The following is a 19,256-nucleotide window of genomic DNA, read 5'->3' as shown; positions in this document are numbered from 1 at the left end:
CATTTATGATGAGAATGAAAGGAGAAAAAGGACTTCTAAGGACTGGGAATTGTCACGCAGTTCCTGCGTGAACACATTGCACCCAGGACACCTTTTGCAAAGAATAGGGCAATGGCAAAAACTAGAGAGTGTCCTTAACATTGTTCCTGAAGCAAAAGGTAAGGTGGAGGGCTCCTGAAGACAGGAGCAAGGAGGGAATTGTGATGAGACTATTTCCCATGCTCAGATTGCTCAGGGCAGCCAGATTTAGTGATGACTTCATCTCTACCTACACGGGCTGGTCCTGGGGCTGGACAGCCAAGACTATCCACCCTCAAATAACCAAAAATCATAGAACCACAGAATGGTTTGGGTTGGAAGGGACCTTAAAGATCATCCAGTGCCACCCACCCTGCCCTGGGCAGGGACACCTCCCACCACAACAGGTTGCTCCAAGCCCCGGCCAACCTGGCCTTCAACACCTCCAGGGATGGGGCAGCCACAGCTTCTCTGGGCAACCTGGGCCAGGGGCTCACCACCCTCACAGCACACAATTTCTTCCCAATATCTCATCTCAATCTCCCCTCTCTCAGTTTGAAGCCATTCCCCCTCGTCCCATGGCTCCCCTCCCTGATCCAGAGTCCCTCCCCAGCTTTCCTGGAGCCCCTTGAGGGACTGGAAGGGGCTGGAAGGTCTCCCCGGAGCCTTCTCTTCTCCAGGCTGAACCCCCCCAACTCTCTCAGCTTGTCTTCATAGGAGAGGTGCTCCAGCCCTTGGAGCATCAACTGGATATAAATATATATATATACACACAAACACACTGGATTATCAGCAAAAAAAATAAGACACCTGCTACAGGGAGCTCAGTGGGGTGAGGTTCAGCAAAACTGAACACAAAGATCACACAAGGCTATGGGCTTGTGCCACGTAGGGTTTAAGCATAAACTTGCTTTTCTCTTTGCTTTCCAGATGCCTTCGTTTTATAATTACGTTTCCTATTTTGTACCCGGCACCTTAATGCTTTTGCTTTGTGCAAATAAAACCCCTTTTCATTTTTAGCACGTCTGTGGCTTTTACACAAGCTCCCAAATCAAGCCTGGTAGAAGAAGCAGGGCAGGCAGCACCCGAGGCATGCAGCCAAGCGCGCGATGCCGGAAACCTCCTGCCTGGCTCAGGTATTGCTCACGCCCAGGAGGGCTTGGGGAGGGAGAAAAGAGGAGGAGGGAATATTCCCATTAACCTGCCAGAGTCCGTTCAGGGGCTGATACTATTAACTGCCGCTCTTCGGAGTACGAGATCCTCCTGCAGTTGTCACACAGGCTCCTCCAGCAAAGAGCAGCTGGCGAAGAGGCAACTCGCCCAACTAAGGCACGGGTCCAAGCTGGGCAGAAAGCAGCAAAATCCATCATCTTTCCGCACCCAGACAGAGATGGGGATCCCACAGATCAACAGTCGGATACCTGCAGAAATTCCTTAACAACAGATCATAAATCACTGCATCAAGGATCTTCCTTCAGAGCCTGTTGCTCTCATTTTATGGACTGGTAAAAACCGATTTCCCGCTTGTTTCCATCTTTAACATAGATAACAACTTTTTAGGATTAAGCCTCACGTGAAACATGGGAAGCGGGCAAGGAACACGCTCACTGATTGCCGTCGGGGTGTTTTGCTGGGCTGGCGGCATCCGTAGTCCTCTATCCCCCCTCTCTCCCCATCTCCCAGAGGTTCACAGCCAAACGTCGGCACCTCCACGGCACAACGTCGCTTCACCCTTGCTGCGGCGAGGCCGCTCTCGCCATCCTCGCCGATTTAAACAGGAGATGACAGGCCTGAGATCACACCACTTGGATTATTGTCCGCAGAATATCGAGACAAAAGCTCCGCCACGCCGGGGCTCAGCTGGCGCATCAGGAGTTTCACCGGAATATTTGCAGTCCCAGTTCACAAGGAGAATAAAGCCGCAGGGGTTCAGAGGTGCTGTTAGACAGCCACTCCCCCCGCCCTGCCCCGGAGAAAGGAACAATTAAAGCACTCAGGTTTAACGGGACATGCCTGGTTAAACCATTCCAGGTTCAAAGCAGTATAAAGTTACCTTACAACTATGTGCTCTGAGAGAAACAAACACGATGCCCCAAACCCTACAAGCGAGATCTCTCTGGTGCCGAAATAACGAAGCTCAATGCTGTGGTGCATACGCGCTTATGTTTTTAATCTTTTGCACATATATGTATTATTATTTTTTCTTTAGGTTCAACATCTGCATCTTCAGCAGAGAAAAAGAAAAAGAAAAAAAAAAGAGAAAAACGTATGTCCCTCCTGCTAGACCACAAAGCGATTCCCAGTTACGCCATGTTACCCCGTATTTTAGCAGGTCAGGACAGACGATGGGAAGGTTACAGCTCAGTTCAAGTTGTTGATGGGTATTAAATTAAAAACAGACCTCAGGTTTTCAAGATGCAGCCACACAACACGGGCACGCTTCATCGCCAGGAGCTGGAAACCACCAAGAGGCACTCAATAAAGACAATTCCTTATAATTCTCAAGTTGTAAGATCCGGACGGTGGCGTAGGCGAAGAGCTGTAAAGAGGATTTTTGTACCTGCGCAACCGAGGAGGAGGGAGGAGGCATGAAGGACTTTCCCCTGTACTACTAGAACTTTCCCAAGAATAAATAAAAATAATCTCAGGGTTGAGAGCAAGCCCAACCAACCTCGAACATCAAAATTTTGCTTGGAAATCAGCAAAGGGAAGAGAGCAATAAAAGGAATGGAAGGACACAGGAAAATAACACGCCCGTGGAAAATAAACCTCCTTGGGTTTGAGCAGCAAGGAGCACGCTCTAGGGCTCGGCCAGGAGCAGGAGACTTGGTCGCCCCAGCAATTTCCGTGTCATCTACGGGAATTAGACAGAGGGAATAAGCCATAACACACGCCAGGAATTAAGCTTCACGTCTGCGGATTAAAAAAACAAGACTTGGATGCTTTACGCAAAAATACAACCGGGTGCCAAGCAGAAGGGCTGCCCCCTCCCACCCCGAAATCGCGGGGCTACGAACCCTCGTGCTGCAGAGCCAGCTGGATTAATTACAACCTCGCAATTAAAGGGAGGGCTCGGGTAAGAAACCGGGGGTGAAATTCTGACTCCTGAGGAAGCCTCTGAAAAGCAGCTCTCCAAGCCCTCAGCGAGTGCCCAAAATATCTCCAACCTATTGTTTTAGGGTGGTTACAGCAATGCTATTTCAGCAGCACTCACGGAAGAGTACAATAAGAGCTTGATGATTTTAGGATGTAACCATAAAATGGTTTCTTTCGGTGGCTTAAAATGACGGAATACAAATTTTTTCCAGTAAAGGTAAATAAATTCATCACCCAAGACTGTCCCAGTGACGGTCTGCTGAGCAAACCCGGCTTCAGAGAATAAATCCTGGCAGCACCACGTGGCACCGGCCCCCAAAGGGATCGATATTTGCAGCAGTAAGGAGCTGGACTATATTGATCTTTTTATAGGAGCCAAAGCCCGTGGGGGGGCACGCAGGTTGAACATCCAAGTCAAAAATGGACATGAAATTATTTTAGAAACTGCGGTTCAGGGAGAAAATTTCTCTCACCTTGTTCACTGCCGCAGAACAGAGTTGCCTTTCGATTAGCTCGGAAACACGCAGGCTGGCATGGCTCGAAATTATCGAGAATATATTCAAAGAGCAGAACTGGGGGGGGAACCCTCTCTCTACATATTACCTTTGTTGGGAGCCGGCAAACAGAACCGCCGGTAGTCAAAGTCACTTCTAAGTTTTGCTTCCCTGAAACGACTGCAAGGCAGCTAAAGGCACATTATAAAAATAATTATTTTATATCCAAGGATGCCCGCGATACGTTTCAATTATGAATGTTGAATGTTTATAGGGTTTAGCAGCTGTGATTTCATACTGAAGCAACACAAGGATGCTGCATCTGACAGTCAGCTCCAGCAACCAGGGGAAGCAGAGAAGTGCCAAAAATACTTAAAAAAATATAAAAATAAATGTCATGCATAACAACTATAATAAGAGTATTTCGGAGAGCCAGCAACGCTAATCAGAACGACTGCACAGTGGGAGACCACGGCCGTTGTACCGCTGATGGGAAACCTCCAGAACCAGCAAGAAGAAAAAAAAAAAAAATGTAGTGTTTTAACAAAATGCAAGTTAAAAAACTTGTTTTAAAGAGTATTTTGTTATTAATGGAGATCCGCACCAATTAATTCTCTCTTTATAGAGTCAGTTTCTCCAAAGATGATGAATGGTTTTATAGCACAGAGAGACTTTCCATGCTTCACCCGCAGAAGTTGATGATAGATTTATTATCTACCCATCTAAGACAGTCCATTCATCACAGTCATTTATGTACGTTCTAACAAATACATTTCTTAATGGCTGCGTAACATTTCAAACCAAATGATAAGTTTTCAATTTACTTGAGATAGCTGCAGAGCGCAGCGTACCATGGAAACGATAAAATAAAGCCAGGCGTCCCCAAAGCGGAAAGCGCGAGGCTTCATCTATCAGTGGGAAGATACGGTGTCTTACACGGGTTGAAGAACATTGAAAGTGTATACGAACTTATTCTTTTTCTTAAAGGAACCAGGTAAAAACATTATCGAATTCCTCAAAACATTCATTTCTTCAACACTGTGACGGGGAAACGTGAAATAAGAGCAGAAGGTGGCTTTATCCAGAGATCTCCGACCCAAAGCCACAGCGCTCTCAGAAGTTAACTCTCGTGACAGCATGCTGGAAAAATATTCACAGGGAAATACCACGCGATGAAAATAAACATTTCCTCCTGTTCCTGTAATAAAACTTCTCTCAAGACAAAAACATTTTGAAAATCCCCTCTTGCTCTAAAAGTAAATTCCTCACACCCAAGCGAAGCAACACTCACAAAGAGCAAGTTGTCCATCACTATTTTAAGAGGTTTAAATTTATAGCCTTCACACGGGGTTTAAATTTAAAGCCACGCTCCTTTTTGGTTTTATCCTTAACCATTACAGTCCAGCTTGTTTCAAAAGACAAGGAAAGACAGAGGAATAGCCAAGGCTCACCGTGATGAAAACCCAGACAGATCGCACGGATGGAAAAACGCGGGAAGAACTAAAACATCTCCTACGTTTCCCACAAAATAAGATCCTGTGGAAGCAGCTTTTGCCAAACTGGCTCATAAAACCAATTCAAATACGCACATTATTCACCATCTTTCGACGACGTTGCCCAACTCCCAGGTCTGAATTTTCAAGACTGGAATTTTACGAGCAAGGAGGGCGAAGAACTAGAGAACCCAAAGTGAAGTGTCTTATTTCCCCGCGGAGTTGTTGCTGTATACAATTATCTTCTAGAAACATTAAAAGAAAGACAAATCTGCCCTTGAAGCATCCCAAACACTGAACTGGAGAATGTCGTTCCGAAAGGCTGAAATCGCTATTTGCACACCCCCCCCTTTTTTTTTTTTTTTGCCCCTGAAGGAAAACCAAAAGCTGACAAGTTGCAGTGATGGATGAGTTCTGTATTCTTAGCGCCCGGGGAAAAAAAAGAGATCTCCTAGCCATAAGCACACAAGAGGAGCCAAAAGCATCCCTTTTGGGTTTTTCAGGATGGAGCGGTCTTCGCACCGGCCAATTATTTGCCGTAAATCGATCTTGGCCGGTGTCCAGGTGCTGCAGGGGTTTTTCCCCTCCTCAGTTACTAATTATACATCGATTTTAACTCCATAGGGTCTAAACTGCTGAGTTAAGCGAGCGGAGATGGAAAAATGCTACAAGTTGTTGGGAAAACTGTGAATGGAGAGGAACTTAGCAGCTACGCTAAGACCAATAACAAAACTTATGGACAACCCTCAAGCCAGAGCTCCCCAAACCTCCCCTGGGACCCACAACTGCAGAGCCAGGAGCCCCCAAGTGCACTGGGGAGCATAAAGGAGCACAAAAACTGCCTTTCTACGACTTTTTCCAAATGAAACCACAGCTGTTTCACTGCTTTAGGGCATCTACTTCAAGACGACAGACGGATTTGACCCTGCAGCTACTGTAACAAAGAAGATAATAAAAGAACCCGACACGTCGGCTGGTTTTTAATTTCCCTCCACGCCTCAGAGATCACGTAATTTAGGAGCAACTTTTTATTAGTTACTACCCCAAATGCCTTGAAGATTTCAGGGATGGGAGCCAAAGGTGGTGCTGGGTCTTCTAACAGGGCCAGCCCCCCAACAAGGACGGCCCAAATCTCCATTCACCTCTCTGTCACCCTCCCACGCTGGCAGAGGACAGAGACAAATTAGTTTCCATGAAACTTTTCTTCTTTTTCTTTATTTTCTTCTTCTGTCCTTCTTAAGGAGTTGAGCTCAGCCAGCCAGGGGGATCCCCATCACCAGTTTTTGCCTGTCCATGGAGGTCACAGAATCCCAGACTGGCAGGGGTCGGAAGGAACCTCTGGAGATCATCCAGTCCAACCCCCTGCCAGAGCAGGGTCACCCAGAGCAGGTGGCACAGGAACCCGTCCAGGTGGGTTTGGAATGTCTCCAGAGAAGGAGACTCCACCGCCTCTCTGGGCAGCCTCTTCCAGGGCTCTGCCACCCTCAAAGGAAAGAAGTTGTTCCTCTGTGTTGAGATGGAATTTCCCATGTTCCAGATTGTGCCCGTTGCCCCTTGTCCTGTCACCGAGCACCACTGAGAAGGGTCTGGCCCCATCCTCTTGCCACCCACCCTTTAGATATTGATGAACGTTGTTGAGATCCCCTCTCAGTCTTCTCCTCTCCGGGCTGACCAGCCCCAGGGCTCTCAGCCTTTCCTCAGCAGAGAGGTGCTCCAGTCCCTTGATCATCTTGGTAGCCCTCGGCTGGACTCTCTCCAGCAGTTCCCTGTCCTTCTTGAACTGGGGAGCCCAGAACTGGACCCAGTCACCAGCCAGCAGAGGTTTTACTGGGCTAAGTGCAGCAGAACCATCTCATGTCAACACATGGAAGCTGCCATTAATGGTCAAGAGGCTCTTTGCAGTTTTGCGGGAGATGAGTAACTGGTAAGGACAGCACGCTCCTCCCCACAAACCGGGACGGGGAGTTTCTCGTGGCATTCAGCATCACGCTTAGCCGACTCTTTACTGCGCGTATTTATAACTCCTTTGTTCCATATATAAAGGCTGATGGCTATGCTGACATTAACACAAAGCTGCTTGGCAATAAAACGCAATTGATGCATTTTTAGAATTATTTGCCCTTGTCATTTTCAGGGCTTATTTATAGTTTATGTTTTCTGATTTATTAGGCCCTAAAAACCTCTTTTGAATTTTGTAGCACAATCAGCAAGAGCCACATCACCCATAACCTTTCCTTTCTAAGATGCAAAAGTTTAAAGAGTTTCACCCTCCTTTGGATGTGCAGGGTGAAAATCCGCAATAATAATTTACAGCCCTTATTTTCTTTCTCTGCAAGCATAATCAAAAATTTTTTGGCTGAAATGGCTATTGCAGTAGGTGACTGACACCCAAAAAAAAAAAAAAAAAGAAAGAAAACTGTACAGCGTGAAGAGCTTTTTTGTATAGGAAGCTTCAGGCAAGCAGGGAAGAAGTCCTCTAAGGCAACGATGCTTCTACTCTGGTCCCATGAGACCCCACCTGGAGTACGGCGTCCTGCTCTGGAGCCCCCAACATCAGAAAGACATGGACCTGTTGGAGCGAGTCCAAAGGAGGCCATGGAGATGCTGGGAGGGCTGGGGCCCCTGTGCTGGGAGGACAGGCTGAGAGAGCTGGGGGGGTTCAGCCTGGAGAAGAGAAGGCTCCGGCGAGACCAATATCTGAACAATGCTGGAAATGGACTTTTTACAAAAGCATGTAGGGACAGGACGAGGGGGAATGGCTTCAAACTGTGAAACAGGAGATTTAGATGAGATCTGAGGAAGAAATTTTTCACTCTGAGGGTGGTGAGCCCCTGGCCCGGGTTGCCCAGAGAAGCTGTGGCTGCCCCATCCCTGGAGGGGTTCAAGGCCAGGTTGGACGGGGCTTGGAGCAACCTGGTGTGGTGGAAGGTGTCCCTGCCCAGGGCAGGGGCTGGCACTGGATGATCTTTAAGGTCCCCTCCAACCCAAACCATTCTATGTTACAGAGCCATTATTTTGCTACTTTCTGTCCACCTCCACACGGGATCAAAGCTGGATTCCTTTATCTGCCACACACCAGCATTTTCAGAGATTTCACCACAACAAATCACTTCTCGGGACCAAACGGAAAGCACCAGCTGAAGTGCTGGACACGACACAACACACAGCAGCCCCATGACAGAGCTCATCATCACTTGATAACGAATCTCTTGGATATGAGGAACGCAGGACCTAATGGCGGTTTTGCAAAATGAAAGAAATATAAAAAGGGGAAAATCTGCCCTGGATATAAACCAACCTAAATAAATCCGCTTTGTCCTAAAAACACTAGTGTTTTCTTCTCCCTCCCTTGTCTCAGATCATGAAGTTGCTGAGTAAGGCACACCAGCAGCACAACTCCACGCCAAATTCCCAGCACGGTACCTGGATGGGAAGCCAGCTGCACTGATGCGGATGGTCTCCAGCACTCCACAAGCTCTCAGCTGCTGCACCGCTCTCTTCGGATCAAACCTGCAAATGCATTCAAGACAGGGATTAACACAGTGAGGAGGAACGCACATCACCAACCCACCTGATAGTCACTCTTTTGGGGACAGGAATTAGCTTCCGATTTGTGGGAAAAAAAGCTCTGCTCTCGTTATTAATATAGGGGCTGAAGAAACCCATGCATCCACGGATAGCTTTTGTCCATAGCCATTCCCTTGCAAACCTCAGTATAACCACAAATCCCACCCTTTGGCTTTGGGAACAGGTTGTCACACGTTTCCTCTCCATGTCACAAGACGTGTTTTCCAGTGCACCGGACCTTGCTTGTGTCCTGTCATCAATGCCAAGTGGTACTTTTGGGACACGATGACAATCTGCCACAATTAATCTCCACAGCCATGATCTACCCAACTAGGTAAAATAACACAGTTACAATAAAGAAGGCAACACCTTCTTCACCCCCACCGCAAGCTGCCTGGTGAACCAGACGGTGGCGCTTTTGCAGCCATAAGGGCAACCACATATCTCCAGAAAAAAATCTAACTCAACAACAAAACAAAACGGATATACTAAATTCCATACCAAAACTGAGTCATTAATAGGTTCCAGGGGTTTGCAGACCATGAGGTTTACCAAGAACAGCAGTGCTCGTGTTCCAAATAAGAGCTTTGGTAGGTGTCACGTGGAAATTCAAGGTATTTCTGCTCTCAGCTGTCCGCCCTCCTCTTTTTAACTGGCATCACCCTTTACCACCAGCACCTCATTTCCATGAGCAATTTGTGCTGAAAAACTTCATGCCAACTTCCAGCTGAATACTTGGGCTGTGCTTTCCCTCGTTCCTGGCCTGAACCCACTTTCAGATTGGTCCGTCTTTGCACAGAGTGCAGGTACCAGCATCCCCCATCACTTCTCCCTCCTTCCATCCCTGACACCGAATGCACAAAGAGGTCCCAGCTCTCCGTCTCTAGATGATGGACTCTGGAAAAGGTTGTTGGATCAAGTCTGAACTCTTAAGATGTAGGCGTCCGTGGCTGTAGGCGTCCGTGGCTGTAGGCGTCCGTGGCTGTAGGCGTCCGTGGCTGTAGGCGTCCGTGGCTGTAGGCGTCCGTGGCTGTGTTAGGTTTCCAGAACAAGGGTGAAGAACAAAAGCTTCTCAGGTACCTGCTTGTCCCTTCCGGAAAGCCCAAAGTATTTACACCCGCAGGCCAAGACTGCATGAATAATTCTGCTTGGCCTCTGCGGTGCAAAAGCAGCATAAGAAATAGGCCCCCGTTACTTTGTGCGTTTTTAAATTCCCCAGACCTGTCAAGTCTACAGCAATTTATTCACTGCAACATTGCAAACACGGTGCAGGGTGAAAAAATCAGTCTTGGCTGTCACTTGCTTCAAGGAAGAATCCACAAGGGTACAATTTCCATAACCATAAATAATAAACAGGACAGGTAGATGGACAGGGAAGCTTCAATCCTGGAAGATCCCAGGGCAATCTACATTGTACACAAGGGGAACTTTCTGCAACGCGGCCAAGTCGTACTCATCAGGGGTGAAATGCAGTAACCAGAGCGGCTGCAGTCATTTATCATCAGGGAAAGCCAGAACCCTCTTTAGCAACAACACCAGTGGACAATACACATTATCATGAACTCCTTTTCCTTGCCGTGGCAGGATGAAGCAGCCACTTGGGTTTCTTTTGGCCTGGAAACCCAAGTAAGAAATTACAAACCCTGCCTGAAACAGAAATTGGAAGGAAAACTGTCAAAGGTACAAGCTGGAGTCAGGCACTCCCCTCGCACCCCTCTCTTTGAAGTCACCTCCATGAGGGATCAACCTCAGACGCAACCTGCAGTCAGATGCCGCAAATATCACTGTGTGGCACCAACGCTTCCTGCAGGCTGGAAGTCTGACACCCCTCACCTCCCTAAGAAACAAATCTGACGTTTGCACGATGATGTGAAGTAGGAATGAGAGTAATGCAGGGTGTAAAAGAACTTAGGAGGTCTCCGGTCCAACCTCCTACACTCAAAAGCTGAGGCAGCTATAGGGGCAGAGAAGGTTGCTCAGGGCTTTACCCAGTCAAGGGCTGAAAACTTCCAAAGGTGGAGGTGGCACAACCTCTCTGGGCAGCCTCCTCCACCACCAGGCTCTCCTCATGGAGAACAAAAATGTTTCCTTATCTCCAATCTGAACCTCTCACTTCCATTTGTGGCCACTGACTCCTGCCCTCCCACCGCACACCGCTGTGAAGAGCCTGGCTTCGTCCTCTTGGCAAGCTCCTGTACGTACTGGAAGCCTGCCATTAGGTCCCTTTTCTTCTCCAGGCTAAACATCTCTTTTTACCAAAAACGTAGTGTTCTTATGAGCTGAAAAATGTCGTGTTTCGGAAAAGAAAAAGGTCCATGTTTTTCCACTGAACGACCAACATAACACCGAGTGTTCTGCATCCTGCAAGATACCACTTCAACGCTAACCCGGCACGGTGCCACTGATGTTTCATTTCACTAACGCCTCCTGGCACAGTGTGTTTTTCAGCACAAGTGCCTCCGAAATGCAAACTCCTTTACAGCCACCCCAGTATTCTCCCGACGCCAGTTTTACACATAAGCAAAAAGACTTTATTTTAAGCCACGCGAAGGATACAAGTTTTCCTCAAGCTGCTGGCAGAAAGATCGACACTGACCAAGATTCCTAGATCGCTATTTCAATTAAGCAATCCATGATGGGCGAGGAGGGAGATAATCTCTTGCAGAAGAACCGGCCAGTACAAGACACGTAAACCAGTGCTTTCTGGCTCGTAGATGGGGATGAAACACCACCACCCCAACCCAAGGCACCCTCCTGTGGTTTCCAGCCCATGGTGACTCCTGCCATGCCGCCGGCTGCAGACAGACACCTGCATGCTGCTCCTCCAGAACCATTCTTGTGTCCGTTTTGGTTTGCCCTTTGTTCCCAAAATCCTGAGCTTTGACAACTCTGACGTTCGCCAGATGGGGAGCATCACGTCGGACCGAGACATCGCTTGGACGCAAGCAGAATTATCCTCCTGGTATTTGCTACCCACAACAGCTTGGAAGTGCAACTGAGTTCATTTAGATAATTACTGCAACCAGGAGTTTGCACATTTATAAAACGACATTAACTGTATCCTGAGCGTCACATGAAAAACTGAATTGCAAAGTTAAAGGCGAAGAACTGAAGATGGATGGGCTGGAAGCAGAGCTGAGTAGGGACTCAGAGTCTTGGAAACACCCTTTGGAAAGGTGAAGCCGTTTCACCACGCAGAGCATCTTGCACGCTTCCAGAACAGAAAGTTCAAAAATACTTTTGTGCTTTATCTAAAGAAAGCAATCAAACAGAAAGTGTAATCCTGAATTTCATTCCAACAGACAGCCTCTGTAATACGCAACAAGAGACTGGGGCCCTGAGCATCACCAGTACCTACCAACCACAATTGCCGCCGTCCCAGCGCAGACAGCCAACACTGTCTTCTCCAGAGCTGTTAACTAATCATCTACTGAATCAGTCAAACACAAGCCAGTTCCTGAATGTCTTCTAACCATTAACACCCTCCGCTTTGCTGTTTGCAGGGGGAAAAAAAGTCAAGTCAGGGAAGCTTCCTGGTGGATCCATACCCACCAGCACGTCACCAAGGGTGAACCTGTTTCTGGATGCTTCGTTCTCCTTTGCAGGATGCTGTTGGAGCCGTCTCTGCGCTCCGAGGTGGCACCGTGCTCATCGGGAGCACTCAGACCGCATTGGATCAGCTGGAGGGCAACGCCTTACAATTATATCCCTGCTTTCTTAAATGTCACCACCTGCAGTTTATGCCGGGGCCTTTAGAACACATGACAACAAGATCTATGAGGTCCCTGCATATTAATGGCCGAGCTTTTTTGGACTGACAGGGAAGGAAAATTGGGTGCAGATCCATTATCTAAGAGGTCAAACAAGGCTAACAGCGATTTGCTTGCAAGGTCCACAGCTTGCGATACACCTCTGAACTACAGAGGAAAACCAAGACTGGCTTTTTGCTTCAGCCGTTCACTCACCTGGAAACCTGCCGGAAGTAGATACAGAATCACATCTTTACTTTTTCCACCTTTATTTCGGAAGCACCAAGACCTTCTTGTTCATTTTACAAGCCGTTTTGCAAACACACTACCACTCTCTACTTTTGCATTCCTTTCTCTGCTACTTTTCCCTGTTTAGTACTGTAATTATTTAAATCAAAGCGATTCCGAGATGAAATCGTACAAAGACCCTGTTATTGCAAAGCAAAGATGCTCGGTACTCGCAGAGTATATCTATGAATTACTACGACCTGTATTAGCCTTCATTTCAGGGGCACAAAAGCCCAAGAGGAGTGACTCCATCAAGCTACAGGGACCTTCCAGTTACGAGAACAGCATGACAAGAGGGGCAATCTCTTTAGCAAGGGGAAAAGTCCAAAGCACGCTCTGGGGCCGTCACGCTGAGGATATTTTCTCATCTGAAAGCCCACTTACTTAAAGGGGAGCTTCTCGTCGTTCGGCTTGATGCAGCGCACGTAGTGCGGGGTGGTGGCGTTCAAAGTCTCCATGAGCAAATGCAGCGAGTTGCGGAACTGAAAGACAAAACCACTCATTTTGAGGAGGGATGAAGGTGCTGTAGCATGCCACCCAAGCTGGCAGGCGCTGCAAGAAGCCACCTACGGCGCCAGCCTCTGGATGTGACACAGCGTGAACCCCCCCATCACCCCAGCACACGCAGCAGCCATTCAGAGATGAGACCAGTGGGTTCAGGGCTTCCAGCTCAACGATGTACAACAGCAACAAGCGTTTGCTCAGGGCTTTACCCAGTTGAGGTTTGAAAATCTCCAAGGGTGAAGACAGCACCACCTCTCTGGGCCCCTACCGCACTGCTTGACTGTGCACACAGGGGGAAAAAATGCTCTTTTTCTCAAGTTGTTTTAATTTATGGGCACCATAGTACATTGGGATACAGTCTAGTGAATTCCAGAGCGGCCTCCACCCTTCTTAGATCATGTCTCAACTCCTTCCAGTCAAGACTACTCAAGCCTGCTCTTCCGGAGATGGTCCTAGAAGGTGTCCAAAATGCAACAGTCAAATGGTTCCCATCAACACAGGTCATGGGAAGATCTCCTCACTTCCCCCACCACAACAGCTTTTTATTTATCTCTGCTTCAGAGTGAGGAAAGAAGATCTCAATTGTAAATATGTACCTGGACTCCCCCCGCCATCGACTGACCCACTCATATCATACGTTACCTGGTGTCCCACCGTTTTCTTGTGCTCCTTATTGGCAGCTTTGATCACTGGTCTGGCAGAACGGACGCTGATTTTGGATGTTCCCTTTCCCACGGAAGTGGTGGGCGCAGCATCCTTCTCATCTTGGAACAAGTCTGCTACCATTTGATACTAAAACAAGAGACAAGGCCTGAGCAACTCTTTGCCGAATGAACCTACCCAAGTCACATTGCTCCCATCATTTTTTACCCATCTTAAGCCAGGAAGGAGGAAAAAAGGCAATAAAGTGGAAGCAAGAAGCGTTGCCTACATAAACCACACCAGCAGGAGCATCAGCCATTCTGTTTTGTAGTTCGTCAAACCTTGAAACGCACACATTAAAACAGACAAGTGGAAAATAAGCGGGTGGCTAGCTGAAAGGCTGCATGACTGGCGTGTTGTCCAAGGCACAAAACTTCCTGAATGTGAAGTGACTTTTGCTCCCAAGGCTTCCTTTCGAGCTACTCGTTCAGCCCTGATGGCAGCAAGGATGGTGCCCACCCAGTGTACCCCCCAGGAACGGGGTCTCCACATGAGGACAGGCAGCAGCCGGCTCCCACCACGGCCCCAGAGGCACCCTTGCTTTTCCGAACAACTAAGAGACACCAGCACTTCCTCACTAATTACCTGCATTTCATGGGGAACGAGCAAGGCGACAGCGGGACCGCTATTCTACAGCCCTGAAAGCACCACATTTAACTCCTCAGATCCCTGAGGCCTGGGGTTTCTGGCAAGCCAGCAGCAACATTTCCGCTTCATAAACGGGAGAACAGGTGAGCTGGCAAACGCAGTTAATGCTATTTTCTTTAACAGGCAAGATCTTCAAATTTGCCTTAGGGCTGGGGAACTTGACTACTAAGTCAGTCACAATAAATCCGGTCCGTTTAGGAGGGCTGTTAAATTTTCATGTCTCGACTCCAGCTGTGCACCAACACAGGTTCCCGCTTACATTCAGATAGTAAATTCTTAAATTGAAAAAAAAAAAGGCAAAAAAAACCAACCACTGTCACCAGGTGGAATTTTATTTATCACCAAGCTGAGCTGGGCTCCAAAGCCCCCACGATGCCGCCCCAGCAGCACGCAGACCACCAGTAACGCCCGCTCTGGAGCATCCACGGGAGAGGGCACCGGCATCACGCTTCCCTTGGCCATGTCACGCCTGGATGGAGACAGGAATATTTCCAGCCCCGGTCCCCGCGGGCTGTTCGCGCAGCTTGCCAGCACGGCAGCCTAAATACCACGGCGGAAAGGAAGCTGTTTGCATTACATTAACAAATTGCTCGTAGGCTCCAAGACAGCGCCTGCTAAGGATCTGCTTCATACTCAACAGCTTTTATTTTTATCTCTGCAGCTCCCTCAACTCCTACCAGAATAAAGGCTCACGCCTCCTTTGCCTAATCCTCTATCCCAAAAAAAGACATCCTGACAGCCATCGTGCTTTGATGACATGTCACCGTCTCGGGTGCTTTGACTCCTGCAAACACACCGGGATGTTTGGGTGGCACGTGCTTGAGGCTGGAAGAGATCTAACACGGGTTCCTTTACTATCTCCCACCTGACAACGCGGTGAAACCCCCGGCTGTCATTTCAGGTTCCAAAATATCTTAACACATAGCTGGGAGAGCCATCGAGCCCTCCGTCCGCTTACTATTCATAAAAGGAGTCCTTGCTGCCGCACAAGTGCTCAACAAGAATCTCAGAGGCGCGCTTTCAGCTTGCTTAAAGCAAAACTGGTGGAACTGGGACCAGCCGTAGCAGCCCAGGATTTATTCCATGGATAGATAAGCGGGATATCCATGGGGGATAAGCAAGAGGGAAGGACCCCTCCCTTCCCAACTGCCAGAAGCAAAAACGCGAGTGCATAATTCATAATTATAGAGGACCGGAATATAATATCTTAACAGCACGCTGGTACGCTTTCAATCAGTATTCAAATCAGTCTCCTTAATTCAAAGAACATCAACTCTCAACCGTTTTAGCTGACCGGCGCTAACAAAACTAATTAGCTGCTTTATAAAGTCTCTTTCACCATCTTGTTGACGGCAGTAATTGCATTCTAATTAGCAGAACGCGATTCCGCCTCGGTGGGAGCGCTTCATCAGCGATGCGCTTGCCGACGGAGAGGTGTTTAAGCCCTCGCCGTGTTAAATCGAGTGTTCCCCCTTGCCCCGTGTATCGCCTTTAGCGGGAATATAAAGAATGCAGCGAATTACTGTATGCAGGCCTGCTCCCGAGTACGGGATCCTCACAGCACAGCCTTTTGCAGCCCAAATTTCATTTTTAGTCAAATCAGCACATCCGAGCGGCAGACTCCGCGCTGCTGCTCTTCTTGGTTCAGAGAAACCGGGTTGCTTTTTACAGCCAAAGAAAAAGAAATTGATTTGTTTATAGCCACAGAAGGCACACGGCAGGCGAGAGGCAAAAAAAAAAAAAAAAAGAAATAAAAAAAGATGAGGAAAACTGAATCTGCCAGCCAAGAGGGTTAGCGAAAGCAGGAGAAGACGACGAGGTTTTGGAGGCTTTGCAGGAGGAGGGTGAGGGTGGCCTTCCTCCGCTCTTCCTCCCAGGACCACATGGCAGCGGCACAGGCTGGCGGACCCCTCCCACGTCCTTAAAGAAACATCTCAAAGGCAGAAGTTCATCCAGCGCCCAAAGCTTCTCGGAGCCAAGTGCATTTGAGAGTGTTTTAAGCTGGCTCACACAGGCAGATTGTGGGGGTCACCTACGGGGCCACCACCGCGAATTAACAAGGTCCTAACGCCCCAGCCCAAGGAACATCAGGTTAGTTTGCAGGCCAAGTCAGCCCAAATCTTTGCTCCTGAGGCGCACACATTAATGGCTTAAGAAACTCCACGTTTTAAGGCCAAAAAACGCAGTTGCAAAGGGCAGGGTTTGGGGTTTTTTTGCTATTAAACCAAAGCCCAGCTCACTCTGATATTATATTATGGTCCTTATAGACAGAGAGAAAAGAGGAGGCAACGCTGTTAATAAACCCATTTCAGCAGTTTTTTAAAATATTTTTTTTTTTTTTTTTAAGGAATAAGTTGCAGGTGGCACCGTCCCCATCACTCTACAACACGTTACCCCAGCGAGTTAGAGCTCTCCTACAGCCAGAAATCCCTCTCAGGCACGGCCAGTTCTGCAGCTCTGCCTCCAACAGCAAGTTCAGCACGGGCTAAATAATTCATCGCACGGCATCAATTATTCCTGCAGGTTACCTGGCATTTCTAATAAGCTCTAATCATGCCCAGTTTTCACCCTGGGAAAGCTGTGGGCTTCCCAAACACACAGAGATCTTGATTTAGGGGTTCTCAAAGCCCAGCTTCACAGTTATTAGACTCGCAACTGCCCCCGTGGACGAAAAAATTGCGCATCTTGCCATCTTTGTATAAATTAATTTCCGAGATGCAGCGCAAGCTCAAATGATTTCCCATTCTCATCTCTTAACTTTGACAGGAACCAACTTCCTGCTTTAAACGCTTCTAAAAAAATAATACTTCCTCCACCTCCCCTCATCATCCTCCTTATTTAGGTGGCATTTGGGAGGTGACACCCAGCCGTAAACCCGAGGGAGGGTGGCACAAAGAGGAGAAATCTGGATACGCGACATGTCTGCTTGCAACATGCAGGGGGGGATTCAAAATTTTTAATAAAAAAATAAAAATAGATGTAAGTTAACAAGCTTTGAAACGGGGGAAGCTTTGAAACGCTTTGGAGAAAAGCAGATATATTCCCTCCCTACACCACACACAAGGTCTGGTGGAAACAACGAGTTGTTGCAGTCTGGATTTTGGCTGCTGGATGGTACGTTGGACCTTGCAGGGATGGATTTTCATATTAAGTTCTTAATAAGAGGGCTGGAAGGGTTAAGGTCATTTAAAATCTTAACTTGCGCATCAACAATGAAAGACTCAAGGTCGCGGGGGAATTTTTGGTTTGGTTTTAAACGATAAGAACTTGAAGTGCCCTCAAAGTCTGCATCGTTGACACTTTTAGCCCAACCCACCCAGACGCAGGCTCACGGAGAAGAGGCGGCAGCGTAAAACCAGCTCAGTTCACACACGCGAGTGAGAAGTCTCCAGGTGGAAGTCCGCCGGCCAAGCGCCCGTTTACTACGGGCACGACCCACGCTAAAGCCTGCAGAGCCCCACACCCACCACCTTTCTGCTTCCAACAGCCCACCACGTTCACAGCCCTCGGAACGAATAGAGACTTCAAACCCCAGGTGCCAAAAAGCTCTTGACCGGGAAACTTGGTACTCGAGGTCAATCAACGCGTCTCTGTTGGCACTTGACGCGATGAGGTGCCGACAAGTTGTTTGTACGATACTCGGGAGAGGAAAGGTACGTGGAACAAAAATCTTGGAATACCGGAGTGTGATCATCAGTATGTGTTAGTTTGTTAACGTCGCATCTTGGCAGCAGCGTAAAATAGCTCTAGAGCTGCTGGAATGTCTCAGAGTTTGCGTCACATTTCCAGCATTGTATATAAACCCTACTTTTTGCATACTAATTATTAAAGTAATTGAAAGTCTCAAGGACAAGTATGATGGACTACAGCTAAGGGGAACAGCCATTTTTGTACAGGCGGGTGGTAGGGTCAGCAACGCTGCCCACAATATACAAACTACACATCTGACCGTGGCTTTTAATCCGAGGATCACCTGTGGCTTCACGTACTTTTGAGAACCCCTTCCATGCCAGGTGATGGCTGGAGAGTGATGGGTGGGGAGCTCCGAGCAAGAGTTAAGTGGATTTCCGCTACCGCGTAACTGGCTCCTCCTGATTTTTACTCTCAGTGACCAAAAAAAGATGAGGAAAGGGTTTTTCTGATGCACCTCAACGGGACACCAACACCAGGGTGGAAGACAGCAGAGGACAATGCACATCCACACCTGGGTGCAGCCATAACCCCCAGAAGCCTTGTCCCTCCTCTCCCAATTATTGTTATTCTCTCCCAATTCATTGCTTTTACCTTGCTCGCTTTCAGGATGTTGATCTGTTCTTCGTACACGGTGTCCCTGTTCTTCTCCAGGAATCCCTCGCTTTGGTATTCCACCTAGCAGGAGACAAAGGAAGAAGCCCAGAAGGTAAAGTCCAACCGCACAGGGACAAGGTGCTGTGTCCCACCACACCCCTACTGTTGGAGCTCACCTGAAAAACCTGAAAGGGAGAAGAGGGGGGGGAACAACTGGGATTTAAAGGTCACTTTTCATCAAAGAAAGTGAATCTAAATGAAAGCAAAATCCTTAACGCAAACCCACCGCGTTCCTTAGGCATTAAGCCGCTCTGTATGGGACTCAACCGCACTTCCATGGAAACCAGGAGTAAAAATGCAAAGATCATCAGTCCCTCTGCATGCTCTTTTGTTCACTTCTGAACTCCTTG

General features: G+C 48.0%; 1 protein-coding gene across 3 annotated transcripts in view; it reads right to left on the bottom strand.

Annotated features, from left to right (window-relative positions):
• Window positions 1-19,256, bottom strand: part of MYO5B (myosin VB) — a 158,855-nt gene that overhangs the window by 59,300 nt on the left and 80,299 nt on the right. For all 3 annotated transcript variants that reach the window (XM_074571051.1, XM_074571052.1, XM_074571054.1), the window contains exons 14-17: window positions 18,844-18,927; window positions 13,852-14,001; window positions 13,090-13,187; window positions 8,525-8,611 (exon numbers count right to left, since the gene is read on the bottom strand). In XM_074571051.1, the coding sequence (XP_074427152.1) occupies window positions 8,525-8,611; window positions 13,090-13,187; window positions 13,852-14,001; window positions 18,844-18,927 (419 nt within the window). The remainder of the gene's footprint in view (window positions 1-8,524; window positions 8,612-13,089; window positions 13,188-13,851; window positions 14,002-18,843; window positions 18,928-19,256) is intronic.

Source organism: Larus michahellis, chromosome Z, assembly GCF_964199755.1.
Source record: "Larus michahellis chromosome Z, bLarMic1.1, whole genome shotgun sequence".
Lineage (NCBI taxonomy): Eukaryota > Metazoa > Chordata > Aves > Charadriiformes > Laridae > Larus > Larus michahellis.
This window is presented reverse-complemented; position numbering and strand designations above follow the sequence as displayed.